This window comes from Triticum urartu, chromosome 2A, assembly GCF_056163025.1.
Source record: "Triticum urartu cultivar PI428250 chromosome 2A, HENAU_Tu73, whole genome shotgun sequence".
NCBI lineage: Eukaryota > Viridiplantae > Streptophyta > Magnoliopsida > Poales > Poaceae > Triticum > Triticum urartu.
This window is the reverse complement of record NC_141874.1, coordinates 179,174,794-179,189,490: the sequence shown is the minus strand read 5'-3', so window position 1 is coordinate 179,189,490 and position 14,697 is coordinate 179,174,794. Positions and strand designations below refer to the sequence as shown.

Below are 14,697 nucleotides of genomic sequence, written 5' to 3'. Positions count from 1 at the left end.
ATCTGGAAGATCAACTCCCACTTGATTCAAGCGATTGTTGTACTCAGACAATCTGAGCACAAGCTTAACAATTAAGCTTTTCTCCCTTAGTTTGCAGGCTAAGAAAATCATCGGAGGTCTTATACCTCTTGACGTGGGCACGAGCCTGAAATCCTAATTTCAGCCCTCAAAACATCTCATATGTTTCGCGACGTTTCAAAACGTCTTCGGTGCCTCAACTCTAAACCGTTTAACTGAACTATCACATAGTTATCAAAACATGTATGTCAGATATTTGCAACATCCACAGACGACGTTCGAGGTTCAGCACACTGAGCGGTGCATTAAGGACATAAGCCTTCTATGAAGCAATGAGGACAATCCTCAGTTTACGGACCTAGTCCGCATAATTTCTACTATCAACTTTCAACTAAATTTTCTCTAGGAACATATCTAAACAGTAGAACTGAAGCGCGAGCTACGACATAATTTGCGAAGACCTTTTGACTATGTTCAGGATAATTAAGTTCATCTTATGAACTCCCACTCAGATAGACATCCCTCTAGTCATGTAAGTGATTACATGATCCGAGTCAACTAGGCCGTGTCCGATCATCACGTGAGACGGACTAGTCAACATCGGTGAACATCTTCATGTTGATCGTATCTACCATACGACTCATGCTCGACCTTTCGGTCTTCTGTGTTCCGAGGCCATGTCTGTACATGCTAGGCTCGTCAAGTCAACCTAAGTGTTTGCATGTGTTCCGAGGCCATGTCTGTACATGCCAGGCTCGTCAACACCCGTTGTATTCGAACGTAAGAATCTATACACCCGATCATCACGTGGTGCTTCGAAACGACGAACTTTCACAACGGTGCACAGTTAGGGGGAACACTTTCTTGAAATTTTAATGAGGGATCATCTTATTTACTACCGTCGTTCTAAGCAAATAAGATGTATAAACATGATAAACATCACATGCAATCAAATAGTGACATGATATGGCCAATATCATATTGCTCCTTTTGATCTCCATCATCGGGGCTCCATGATCATCATCGTCACCGGCATGACACCATGATCTCCATCATCATGATCTCCATCATCGTGTCTTCATGAAGTTGTCTCGCCAACTATTACTTCTACTTCTGCAGCTAACGGTTAGCAATAAAGTAAAGTAATTACATGACGTTTTATGTTGACACGCAGGTCATAAATAAATTAAGACAACTCCTATCGCTCCTGCCGGTTGTCATACTCATCGACATGCAAGTCGTGATTCCTATTACAAGAACATGATCAATCTCATACATCACATATCATTCATCACATTCTTCTTGGCCATATCACATCACATAGCATACCCTGCAAAAACAAGTTAGACGTCCTCTAATTGTTGTTTGCTTGTTTTACGTGGCTGCTATGGGTTTCTAGCAAGAACGTTTCTTACCTACGCAAAACCACAACGTGATATGCCAATTGCTATTTACCCTTCATAAGGACCCTTTTCATCGAATCCGTTCCGACTAAAGTGGGAGAGACAGACACCTGCCAGCCACCTTATGCAACTAGTGCATGTCAGTCGGTGGAACCGGTCTCACGTAAGCGTACGTGTAAGGTTGGTCCGGGCCGCTTCATCCCACGATGCCGTCGAAACAAGATTGGACTAGTAACGGTAAGCATATTGAACAAAATCAACGCCCACAACTACTTTGTGTTCTACTCGTGCATAGAATCTACGCAATAAACCTGGCTCTGATACCACTGTTGGGGAACGTAGCAATAATTCAAAATTTTCCTACGTGTCACCAAGATCAATCTATGGAGTCATCTAGCAACGAGGGAGGAGTGGATCTACATACCCTTGTAGATCGCGCACGGAAGCATTCAAGAGAACGGGGTTGATGGAGTCGTACTCGTCATGATCCAAATCACCGATGATCCTAGCGCCGAATGGACGGCACCTCCGCGTTCAACACATGTACGGAGCAGCGACGTCTCCTCCTTCTTGATCCAGCAAGGGGGGAGGAGAGGTTGATGGAGATCCAGCAGCACGACGGCGTGGTGATGGAAGTAGCGGGATTCCAACAGGGCTTCGCCAAGCGCTGCGGGAGGAGGGAGATGTGTCACGGGAGGGAAAGGGAGGCGCCAGGGCTTAGGTGCGGCTACCCTCCCTTCCCCCCACTATATATAGGGCCAAGGGAGAGGGGGGGCGCAGCCTTGGCCCTTCCTCCAAGGAAGGGTGCGGGCAGGGAGGAGTCCATCCTCCCCAAGGCACCTAGGAGGTGCCTTCCCCCTTTAGGACTCTTCCTTTCCCTTATCTCTTGGCGCATGGGCCTCTTGGGGCTGGTGCCCTTGGCCCATATAGGCCAAGGCGCACACCCCTACAACCCATGTGGCCCCCCGGGGCAGGTGGACCCCCTTCGTGGACCCCCGGACCCCTTTCGGCACTCCCGGTACAATACCGATAATGCGCGAAACTTTTCCGGCGACCAAAACAAGACTTCCCATATATAAATCTTTACCTCCGGACCATTCCAGAACTCCTCGTGACGTCCGGGATCTCATCCGGGACTCCGAACAACTTTCGGGTTACCGCATACTAATATCTCTATAACCCTAGCGTCACCGAACCTTAAGTGTGTAGACCCTACGGGTTCGGGAAACATGCAGACATGACCGAGACACCTCTCCGGTCAATAACCAACAGCGGGATCTGGATACCCATGTTGGCTCCCACATGCTCCACGATGATCTCATCGGATGAACCACGATGTCAAGGACTTAATCAATCCCGTATGCAATTCCCTTTGTCCATCGGTACGATACTTGCCCGAGATTCAATCGTCAGTATCCCGATACCTTGTTCAATCTCGTTACCGGCAAGTCTCTTTACTCGTTCTGTAACACATCACCCCGTGATCAACTCCTTGATCACATTGTGCACATTATGATGATGTCCTACCGAGTGGGCCCAGAGATACCTCTCCGTTTACACGGAGTGACAAATCCCAGTCTCGATTCGTGCCAACCCAACAGACACTTTCGGAGATACCTGTAATGTACCTTTATAGCCACCCAGTTACGTTGTGACGTTTGGCACACCCAAAGCACTCCTACGGTATCCGGGAGTTGCGCAATCTCATGGTCTAAGGAAATGATACTTGACATTAGAAAAGCTTTAGCATACGAACTACATGATCTTGTGCTAGGCTTAGGATTGGGTCTTTTCCATCACATCATTCTCCTAATGATGTGATCCCGTTATCAACGACATCCAATGTCCATGGTCAGGAAACCGTAACCATCTATTGATTAACGAGCTAGTCAACTAGAGGCTTACTAGGGACATGGTGTTGTCTATGTATCCACACATGTATCTGAGTTTACTATCAATACAATTCTAGCATGGATAATAAACGATTATCATGAACAAGGAAATATAATAATAACCAATTTATTATTGCCTCTAGGGCATATTTTCAACACCTCCTCCCATGGTCATTGTCTTGCTTTATAAAAATCACAACCACACTTTGTGCCCGTAGGCCGCAACACTTCATAGTTGAAGCAAAAGAGAGTAATGCATGTCAACAAGTCTTCGTCAGGTTCTAGCTTCATCAGTCAAATCATCTTTACCTCTGCTCTAGCGCTAACAACAAGGTGACGATCTAATCCCTTTTGGACCAGCCGCCCAGCCTCCTATCTACCCGGCGCTTTGTTGGCTAGTGGCCGCAAGGGATAGATCAGTACCTTGGCTCGGGCTAGTAGTTCAGGGTTTTTTCCTCGCAGGGGCGGCCTTCACGCGGATGGTGGCGTCTCACCTTGAGTTGGTCTTCTGGGCTCTGATCCTCCTTTATTTTGTCCATTCGGATAGATTCAATAGAGTTTGTATATAGATTCCTACTGTCTTCTTGGGGCGGTGAGGTTAGTGTTTTTCGCCTTGCGTCTGCAACAATGACATTTGGTGTTAGGCGCTTCAGATCGATTCAAGGGCTCAATGGCGATGATACAGCTTCAGGGGGGCGTTGGTCCTTAAAGGTTAGGCCGGATCCGACACATCTTCGGTCCGTTCTGGTGACGGTAGTGGTCGTTCAATGATCCATGAATTACAATGTATTTTTTTATTATATTGAAATGCTTTGTACTTCTAGTAAACTTCTATAATAGATGCAGACCCTTCTTTGTGTTAAAACAAGCGTTCATGAGTGCGGCTTTAAACGAACTGAGTCGAGTAGTGCTTTTCGCTCGTTAAGCTTACGAGTATATAACCCGAACCCTAGCGAGTACGAGCTTGGTGAGCCGAGTCCCAACAACCTGAACAGATCGTTAATCCACTACTCTTTTATCTTTTTAGAATTACCGCCAGTTTGTGTTTTAGAACTACCGCTTAGTTTTTTTCGTTCTTTTTCTTTTGAGAAATGAACTATCACTTAGTTTTTTTTTTGAGAATTAACTATCGCTTAGTAGTTTTTTTAGGGGTACTATCGCTTAGGTTTTTTTTTGTGTGTGTGTGTGTGTGGGGGGGGGGGGGGGGGGGGGGTGAGGTACTATCGCTTAGTAGTACTACTGAAATGGGCCCTGAAGGCCTCACAGAAAATGACTGCATCGGCCCTTTCCAAACACATGGATTTGGGCCGTCTCGTTGTATTGCCACCCCTGGCCCAGACCCAATTCCTTTCTCGGTAGACCTTTGCACAAATTCAGTCGAGCCCCTGCCGGCCGAGATCCTGTCTGAATCCGATTATTTCTCCACGCTGCATGCGGCACTCCGCCGGATTTTGTTCGCAACCCAAACGACCAGCCGGCCCTCCTAGCTACGCTCAATGGCTCGTGCAACCTCGAGTCGAACGTCCCGGTGTGCTTCACCCGCACGTATCCTCTACATATATAGCCTGCGTTTGCCTCTCAGACCACTCTTCAGGTCCCTCCAGTTCCCAGCAACACTCGAGCGGCTGAGCCGAGCCTTGCTGCGTCCGACCGAGCATGAGCTACTTCAACCAGCAGCAGCAGGCTCCGGTCACCGGTAACTCCACAGGACTCCAAAATGGCTCCTGCGCGTGTGCTCGCTGCTTAGTACCTTTGCGTGAACTGATGGTTCGGCCTTTCTTTTCTCTTCTTCTTCTTGCTGGCGTGGCGGCGAGCAGCGTACCCACCGCCGCAGGCCAACTACGTGGTGGCGGCGCCTCCGGCGGCGTACTACGCGCCGACTGCGCCACCGCCGCCGCCGGGCTACCCGACCAACTACGACGCGGGCATGGGTGCCCCGCAGCCAGCGCAGACACGGAGCCGCGGTGACAAGGCCTTCTTGGAAGGATGGTAAGCTTTCACGTCTCAACTCACCATTTCACCCGCCTCACCTCACCTGATTATATATGCCAAGCAGTTGTGCAGTTCTGAGATAAATCACGGGTGCTCATATGCTATATATGACATGCACACCTGCAAATGTTTGTGCAAAAATAGCGGTGTACGTGCCTGAAAAAAAAGGAGCAAATTTGCTAACTTTATGTTGTACTCCCTCCGTCCCATAATATAAGAGCGTTTCTCGCAGTAGTGTATAATCCCTGTCTAGTGGAAGCAGATTGTCAGGAGTTGATCAATCAATGGAATTCTCGCCGCAGCTCCCTGTTAGTTGTGGCACCGATCTTTTTAGAAGTTGGAGAGATAGCCTCATCGTTTTCCTCTTTCATAATTCGACGTGTTTACAGTCACCAATCAACGGCCTATCTTTGCGCGAAACAAGCTTGTGCGCTGATGATAATTAGAAGTTTTTTTTAAGAAAGGCCATCATGGCTAGCTTTATTGCAACTTAAACTACATCATCCAAAAGTTTAGGAATAATACAAGCTGGAGGCTCGTTAACCCAACTTATTCTAATCTTATTACAATAACTATGATTAGTTAGCACATGAGCTGCTTGGTTCAAAGAACGATCACAATGCTTAAAAATAACCTTAAACGTCCACACATTCCGCGTTTCATGGTAATCGGAAGTTGGTTGAACCCCCCCCCCCCCCCCCCCCCCCCCCCTTCCTTGTTGAATAAAGATCTCTGAATTCCCTAAAAAAAATTATACATAGCATCCGACTCACTACTCAAGCTGTGGCCTGTTTTTTTTTCTACAAGCCATTTATTCATGTGCATTATAGTAATCTCTGAAACCTGCAAAAACACTAGAACTGAGATATCCATCATCTGTGATTCTGTGTTGTTTTTCAGCTGTGCAGCCATCTGCTGCTGTTGCCTCCTCGACATGTGCTTCTAAGGACACAGAGAGCAGAAGTGTATGAAATCGTTTGCTGCAGTTAATTGTAGTGTTTGCTTACACATCCATGTGTTTTAGTGTGGAATTGTAAGGGAGAGCCCGGTTGTGCCTAGAGAACTGTGTGATGATCAATACCAGCTACAACTTATATTCTTGCTTATGCACCTTGTATTCGCCTAATAAAGAATTATCATGCCCTGCTTAGGAAAAGCAACAATTTCAGGAGAAACAAATAAACTTGACAGCTACCATAATAATAATACTAATAATTACTGATGACATCTCCGAGAAGTATACAGGATAACCGAGCTTGAAATATTTATACTCGCATCTACAAGACGGGGCCAACTCTCTACGAGTCAGGGTCGGTGAAGTAAACAGGGTTTTCTAGGTCATCATTGTTTGCAGAAGCAAATGAATCTTCAGACCCTATGCTCGACAGACATGAAATGCTATCTGAATCTTCTGATATCCCGTCATCATGCGGAGCGATAGGCGCTTCGAGGTCGGACTCAGATCCAGAAGTCCCTAGCATGAGCTTGTTGATTGCAGTCTTGGCAGTGTCAAGAAACCATTCATCCTCCGGAAGAGCGCTGAAAATTTCAGAGGAGGGAACATGATGATGTTCAGCCGTAGACAAACACGCAACGGATAGACTGAAGCAATGGAAAAGATTTTGATTACAGACCTTTGTGGGTCAACCTCCCTTGCAGAGAAAGCTGCAATTGCTCTAGTAATAATTACTGACACAAGCTGCTGAACTGGTCTGTGCGGGTACCGTCCGCATACGGCAATCTCAACGAGGAAGTGCATATCAAGAATAAGCTGAAAGGAGCAAAAGATTGGCACCTTTAACATGTGCATCAAAGTAACAGGAAATTTGGTATGAAAATGGGAGCGGGATGCTCCATTCGTCAAAAAACACGCACGAAATTTGATATGGGGTACCTGCTGAAGTCCAGAAGGCTGGAGCTGGATGGACTCGTTCTCAAAGACATCCCAGAATTCTTGTTCATTGGAGAGCCACATGACAACCGTTTCAGTTAGCCTTGAAAGCAAAACCTTCTGTATCTTCTCTTTGCCTAGTAGAACATCACCAGCAACACTAGCTAGCTGCTGCAACCTTCCAAACAACGCCTGAAAGAAAATGCTCAGGTGAGACAGGTATGTTTTGTGAAAGGTCTGATTAGAATGAGCGCAATATTTATTTACACATTGCCTTTACCACCTAGAACTATGTCCCTTGGACTACACAAAATTTACTGAAACAAAGAAGATTGTGGAAAGAAAGATCACTGTCCCAAACTAGCTCCAGTAAACAAAGTCTTGATAATATGGCCATCAATAAAGGTGATAAACACAAAACATAGAACTTTCTAAAGCAGCTACATTTCATTGGTGGCCCCAAGTAATATTATGTGTATTTCTGTAGTATGGATATATGACACTAGTGTGAGCAACACGGTAAAATTTACATTTCAAGACGAGATGTGAATCACATCACTAAAACAGAATCACCTGGAAAGGTAGTGAAGGTAAGGGATCAGAATCCCAAAAAAGATCATCCCTGTTCCCCTCCAAGTACATTCTAGCATCCAATCGTGACTTCCCTTCCAAGTAAATAAATGATAAGACATATTGTCGGCAGAAGTGATCCCTCAGTTTGTCCAATGAATGTTGTAGATGACGTTTCCACTCTTTGTATTCTGTGGAGTATACGGACCCAGGACCAAGGCCTTCACTCGTTCCACTAGTTTCTTTCTTCTTGGTTTGCATATCAAAAAACTTAGATACAGCTGCTGGCAATAATTCATCTGCTACGGTATATGCAGTTCCAATTAGTGCAAGCTGCTGCGCATCACTTTCAGCTTTTAATTCTACAGGCTCTTGTGACTCCACTACATTATCATCTTCAGAAGGTCCAGGCAACACTTTGATAAGTGTTTCGACATATCTATCAAATAGCTGGAGAAAATTGCTCAAAATTGTTCCACCAAAGTGAACTGTGGTCATTGGGGTAACATGATCCAAAAGATCCTGTAAGAAGCACATGCAGATGTCAGCTGCTTTAAATGATCAGATATCCAGTCAAGCACAGAATATAGTAGGAAAGAAATTAACTTCAAAATATTGCACTTTTAGATTATTCCGGCAAAATATCCAATCCAATATTCAAAATAGGAGCTTAGCCAATGCCAATACCAATAGAGAGATTCTAAATGAGGGATTCAAAGGAGTTTACCAGCTAAGGGCAAATGCAATCTCCGAGCCAGTTGGAGAAAAAAGGAAATCGAGGTTGTAAGACTCAAGAGAGTAATTTGCCACGCAATTTTCCAGTGATTGGTGGTGCATATATGGCATGTACAGAGGCGTGCAGAGATAAACCTGAGCTACAAAACCGGCTAGATCCGTATAACTAGGCGTGAGGAGATGTGCAGGGAGACGTGCTAACGGTCGTGGGCAGGACTTAGTCGCTAACACCCCGCCACAGATTCAGCGTCGTTGCTGGAGACGATGCAGAGGCTGGACCGAAACTGTCGAAAAGAAGAAGTGGGTAGGCCTTTTGTCATAACATCTGCAAACTGCTGATCAGTGGGCACATGCAGTACCATGATGTCGCCGAGAGCCACCGCTGTTGTTACGGCCCTGCCCAGAGTTGGAGGAGCCCTGGGAAACTGCCTGGTTGCCCGATGCGCACTGGCCATTCTGAGAGCGCACTAGGAGCATCATGCCAGACTCCAGGGCCAGCGTGTGCTGGATGCGCCCCTCCTCCTGCTCGAGGAAGGAGGGGCGGTTGAGGAAGGAGGATTGGTCGTGGGGCGACATGCTGGTCACCAACTGGCTGTAGTCAGACTTGAGGCTGCAAACACGTTGAAGACAAGCCCCTCGTCACTGATCAGGTAGCCGATATCGTGAAGCATGTCGGCAAGCTGCTTGAGGCGGCTGCAATACACAGTGATGAGGTCACCTTGATACAAGTTGTAGAACTCGTGGAGGGCATAGAAGGTGCGGTGCGCGCGATTGCCGGTGGAGAGATTATGTATGGCGAGCTAGACCAAGTGCGCTGTCTTGTCGGGCTTCACGACGATTGCGAGTATCTCCGGCGAGATGGTCGTGTAGACCCACTTCACGATGCATGAGTCGATGGCAGTCCAATCCGCATCGTCGAGGTGGAGGCGGGTGTCAATGGAGCCGTCGATGTGCTCGATGAGGTTGTACGCACGGAAGACGGTCATGAACAGGTAACACCATATGGTGTAGTTTGACTCATGAAGGTCAAGGACAGACGGGGCATGCTGCCGGACAGGAACGGCGTGGACGCAGTCATGCAGTGGCGGATCTAGTGGGATGCCAATGGCACCCCCTCCAAAATTGCAAAATAAATTTTACTATGTACTCCCTCTGTAAAGAAATATAAGATCATTCTATTTTAAGACTATTTGTTGAAATTATGATGATGTTTCGACTAAATTATACTATATATTAGTATAATTTTTCACAAGTTTTGAACCGTAGCATCCCTAGTTTTGACTGTTGAGGTTCTAGGTCAGCCACTGCATGGATGGAGGAAGCAGTAGGAGAGGCGGCGGCGAAAGGATTGGTGTTGTGGCCAGAGGAGACGGAGGAGTTGTCGTCAGCCATGGTACTGGGGTTGCGGAAGCGAGGATCAGAGGATTTTTAGAAAGCGGTAAGCCGGTAACTGATAGTACCATGTAAGACTCAAGAGAGTACTTTGCCACACAATATTCCCATTGATTGGTGGTATATATATGGCATGTATAGAGGCGTGCGGAGCAAACAACCTGAGCTACAAAACCTGCTAGATCTGTATGACTAGGCCTACGTGAGTAGCTGTATAGGGAGACATGTTAATGGTCGTGGGCAGGACTTGTCACTAATAGAGGTTTGCTGTCTAAACTAACCTCATTCCTCTGCACTAAGTCATGCAATTACATTGCGCTTAACAACTCTACATAGGTGTACTCAGGGAGTTATTACAGTTGTTGCTTGGTTGCTCGTGTCAATTGACTAGCATCTGTTGAGAATGTGCTGACTACCATCATGAAATAGGTGTGACCACCAGTGAGATCAGCCGCATGAGGCAAGGTTAAACGAGTATTTCATGGGATGTTAGAAACTTAATGACTGATAGAAGTACCTGGAGGTATGGTGCAAGTTGTTCACTACAGATGGAATAGATTGGATGTAATAGATGTAAAAGTTACAGACAGGGCTACTCAAATACTAAAAACCAAATCGTGTAATCCAACGTTACATGGAACTGAACCCATATATATAGTAACACCCGATGAGAATATGGTATATCCAGAATAAAAATATCAACAAACTATAATCAATAAAGCGAGAACTCACATTGATAACTGACATAAACTTCTTTCCACTGCTTGTAAGCATCATCTTAGGTGCAACTGAATCAGATGTCGGTGATCCTTCTTGAGGTCCAAGGCGCAGAATATCGTCATTCCTTGCCGAATCAATAATCTTTCTTCTCACCCTTCTAAAATTCAGTTCAAGCACTTCTTCAATATGAGGTCGCAATAGTAACATAAGTAACTTTGAGAATTTCAACCCATGTGCTTCTAAACAAGAGCAGTGAGCGAGAGTAGTTTGTATGCATATGCAAACAGAACGAAGTGCAGAAACACTCTCAGGCAAAGGAGAATTTTCTTTAACCAAACGTGCAAAAGCTTCTATTTCATATTCAGCCCATTGGATAATCCGGTTCATATTCGTGGGGCTATCTCCAAATAGCGTACTAGATTCTTTCAACACCTTTGAGATAGCTGAGAAAACAAGTTGTGACAAGGTTGCAGAGTAAGTTTCTGTGTAGACTGAACAGGTGGGAAGAAATGCCTCAACATCTCTGTGAAGACGTGAACCGTAGGTTTTTAGAAGTACTTGATGGGCTACAGAACCTTTACCAATCTTAATTAAACCAGACAGAGATTTTCTTAGTTCAGTAATAGATAAAGATGGCTGTTCTGAATACCTAACAAGCTGATCCTCAAGAATTGATTTCCTTTTAAACAGTGCTGTCTTATAGGCAGAAATCTCTGCATCTGATTCTTTGCCTGAACCATCTGTAGTCATATATTTCTTCTCTTCAGTATCCAGGGCAAGCAGTGCCTTTTCTAGTTTGTGCTCTGCAAGCAAAATGTCTATTTCGTCCAGAAAAATAACCTTGGGGTCTTGAGTATCAACAGATAAAATTTCATTAAGTTCACTTTGAAAATCCTTCTCCACCACATGTTCCTCCTTACTATATTTTTGCCACATGTCAAGTTCCCGGCACACACCACTCATCAGATCTTGCACAAGCATCCCCTGGGCAGACACATGCTTCTGCAGCTCAATTAACTCTTGCTCTGCCTCGACAACCTCCTCGGATATTCTGCATAAATAAATAAATAAATAATGGTTGGCAATAAATGCAAGGAATCATGCAGAATAGAAACACGAGACAGTAGATGGTTCATAGTCAAATTTCTACTGACTGAATGAAGCTGAATGATGTATCAGCTAGAGTATTGATGCACCTAGACAAAAGTTCGGTTATCATCCATTCACAGTCAAGTTGTTTCAAGTTACCCAACATTCAACATAATCTGCACTGGAAAGAATATATCGTGCTTGTGTACTCGCAGTGGCCGTTCTTTTATAAATATCAAAGTCACCGCAACAGCACACACAACCAGATACTTTTCTAGTTTCTAAGGAATACATATTTTCTTAACAGCTATGCATGACCTCAGTGGAAGTGTCAAGTGTGTGAGGACCAGCTGCAAGAGTTTGGCCTTTTGTCAATGAGGTGACCAAACAGGCTTAGTTGCAAGTCCTAATCTAGGCAGGTACAACTACTAGACCATCAACCCGTGTAGAGCCAATGGCCAACAAGATAAGCCTCAGAACAGAAGAAACTATAAACAACAATATAGAGGGCATCAGTCAGCCACAGAGACATTTTTCTAATCCAGAACGGAACGAAACTCGCAGTGTTACCTGAGGAAAGCATGGTACTTCGACTGCATATTCCCGCACAGGTTTTCGATGGCATCCTTCAGCTCCAGTAGCTCAGAGCAAGTTTTCCTGATACCCTGTTGAACACAACGGCGTTACTCACTGAGTACAGTCAGCACACTGATGAGATGGTTCGGGCAACCACCAGAGACCAGAGTCCCCACCGGCCTCAACAGACAGATGCAGGCAGATCAACCGTCTCATTCAATTCCATCGCGATAAGGTCAAGCTAGCTTACGTTGTACTTGTAATTGTGTTGTAATGGGGCCCAGTCGAACAGACTGTGCCACAGAACAGCACATATTGACTAATCAAGATTCGAAGATCAGATTTTTAGTTATCAATCCCCCAGAGCCAAAGGGCTCGGTAACTAAATGCTGCATAGGTAATTTTCCGTAAGCGACTGCCCCCCTGCAACGCGCCGCCACGGGCATGCCCGCTCTAGATCCAAAATCGCAACCTAGCTTAAAAGCGCGAGCAGGCAGGACCAGGTAGCGGCGTCGGCAGAAGCAAGAGGTAGCCAAGAAAAGATGCCGGCAATGCGTGGACGGAGAAGTGTTAGGGGAAGAGGGCGGCGACACGGGAAGAAATCTAGGAAGGGGGGTTCAGGAGGGGAGGAGAGGGAGGCCACCTTCTCGGTCTGGGACTGATAGGCGGCGCGGATGGAGGACTGCGGGGTGATCCACTCGTGGCCGGGGAAGTCGTCCTCCAGCTCCTCCTCGCTGCTGCTCTCCATCGCCGGCCTCCCCATGGCCGCCGAGTCTCCTCGGGCGCTCGCTCGAAATCGAAGGCCTCTTGGAGTTTGCTGAGCGAGCGACTGGGCGGCGCGGCAGGGGAGACGAGAGAAAGAGACAAGAGGGGTGGAGCGGAGTGCCGTTATGGGGGCGGGGCAGTCAGTCACCCACCGGCAGCGACCGGAGGGCTACCGTGCGCGTCTCGGGGCTTTCTCCTTTCTTTTCTGCCCATTTTTGCGGTGCAGCTTTTTTTTTTCTTTGAGGTGTTTTGCGGTGCAGCTGGGAAAAGCAGAGCGGTCGGCTGAAAGACGCTTTGGGCCTCGGCCGAAATTTTGCTAGTACCCGGAGGCAGACCTCGAGGGGCGTGAATATTTCTCGCCTTCACCTTTTTTAGGGATGGCAATGGATAGGGCATGTGCAGGTACAAACTCTTTCTGCCCAAACTCATACCCATAAAATTTTCTATACCATCCACTTCAATATTCATGGGCATAAATTGATATCCATGCCTATCCGTTGGGTGCCATATATAGCATTTAAATTTTGAAAAAAAATATAGAAATGAGTCTAAAATTCAAGGGAGTATGAGCAACGAACATAGCCTCCTCCGATGGGTGGCTTCTTAAAGGCATCAAGGGAGTATGAGTAACGGTTGGTGGAAGCCCGGCGTAGTGGGAATGAGCAGTTGGAATTGGGGGTCGTTGGATCAAATAGTTCAGAAGAGTCCGATAGTGATGAATCGAGATTTCATCATTTCAAGACGTCACATAGGATGTCAGAGGAATGTTGAGCAGGCGATTGCGGACCTATGACCTATGGCTGGTTTAGGGAATACAAGATTTAGGGTCGGGCCATAGGAGTTAGATGCTTACCCCACATGTCATAGGAATAATTTTGATTTATTAAATTTTTGGGTATCCATTGGGTTATCCATGTGTTGGGAAACGTTACATGGGAAACAAAAAAATTCCTACGTCCATCAAGATCAATCTAGGAGATGAACATCTACGATATGATATTGCATCTACATACCCTTGTAGATCGCTAAGCGGAAGCGTTAAGAAATGTGGTTGATGTAGTCGAACGTCTTCGCGATCCAATCACGATCTGTCCCGCGAACTCCCGATCCAAGTACCGAACAGACGGCACCTCCGCGTTCAACACACATACGGCTTGATGACGCCTTCACCTCCTCGATCCGGCGAGCGATGGTGAAGTAGTAGCCCGAGTCCTCCGGTAGCACGACGGCGTGGTGACGGTGGCGGTGGCAGAATCTCAGCAGAGCTTCGCTAAGCATTACGGAGAGGAAGAGGGATGCGAGGGAGAGGAGAGGCAGTACCGTGGCGTAGAGATGTGCTCAAGGGTGCGGCTGCCCTCTCTCTACCTCTCTATATATAGGGTGAAGGGAGGAGGAGGGGCTTCCTATATCCCATCTAAGGGGGCGGCGGCCACAAAGCAGATGGGGGCGCCCCCTAGGAAACCCTAGGGTGTCTTGCCCCCCAAGCCAGGTGGGGGGAACCCTAGATGGGGCGCCGCACCTCTCCTGGTTACATGAGATGGGTGAGGGGGCGCACAACCCCTTAGTGGGCTGGTTTGCCCCCTCCCCTTGGCCCATGAGGCCCCCCATGACTTGTCGGGGCCCCCTGAAACCCCTTTCGGGCATGCTGGTCATC

The 14,697-nt window shown here is 46.7% G+C and overlaps 1 protein-coding gene and 1 long non-coding RNA gene across 3 annotated transcripts; one reads left to right on the top strand and one right to left on the bottom strand.

The window, feature by feature from the left end:
* The first annotated feature begins 4,969 nt into the window (after positions 1-4,969).
* On the top strand, positions 4,970-6,377 carry LOC147984447 (uncharacterized). Its single transcript, XR_015615389.1, has 3 exons — positions 4,970-5,009; positions 5,131-5,302; positions 6,206-6,377. It is a non-coding gene; the product is annotated as an uncharacterized LOC147984447 (long non-coding RNA).
* Positions 6,378-6,502: 125 nt separating this feature from the next.
* On the bottom strand, positions 6,503-13,249 carry LOC125536575 (LOW protein: exocyst complex component-like protein). 2 transcript variants are annotated; one of them, XM_048699813.2, is made up of 8 exons: positions 12,922-13,247; positions 12,273-12,367; positions 11,263-11,664; positions 10,626-10,770; positions 7,770-8,288; positions 7,200-7,388; positions 6,940-7,076; positions 6,503-6,844 (listed from the first exon to the last, which is right to left on the bottom strand). In XM_048699813.2, the coding sequence occupies exons 1-8, from the start codon at positions 13,039-13,041 to the stop codon at positions 6,604-6,606; spliced, it is 1,848 nt and encodes a 615-aa protein (XP_048555770.2). In that variant the 5' UTR covers positions 13,042-13,247; the 3' UTR covers positions 6,503-6,603. The 2 variants fall into 2 exon arrangements, with proteins under 2 accessions (XP_048555770.2, XP_048555769.2); XM_048699812.2 differs by having other exon boundaries at positions 10,626-11,664; positions 12,922-13,249.
* Between the last annotated feature and the right edge of the window lie 1,448 nt (positions 13,250-14,697).

Coding starts and splice junctions, on each gene's coding strand:
- LOC125536575 (XM_048699812.2), bottom strand. CDS start 13,041: ATGGGGAGGCCGGCGATGGAGAGCAGCAGCGAGGAGGAGCTGGAGGAC. Junction 12,368..12,921: donor ATCAGTCCCAGACCGAGAAG/GTGGCCTCCCTC, acceptor TGTGTTCAACAG/GGTATCAGGAAAACTTGCTC. Junction 7,389..7,769: donor TACCTTCACTACCTTTCCAG/GTGATTCTGTTT, acceptor ATTTTCTTTCAG/GCGTTGTTTGGAAGGTTGCA.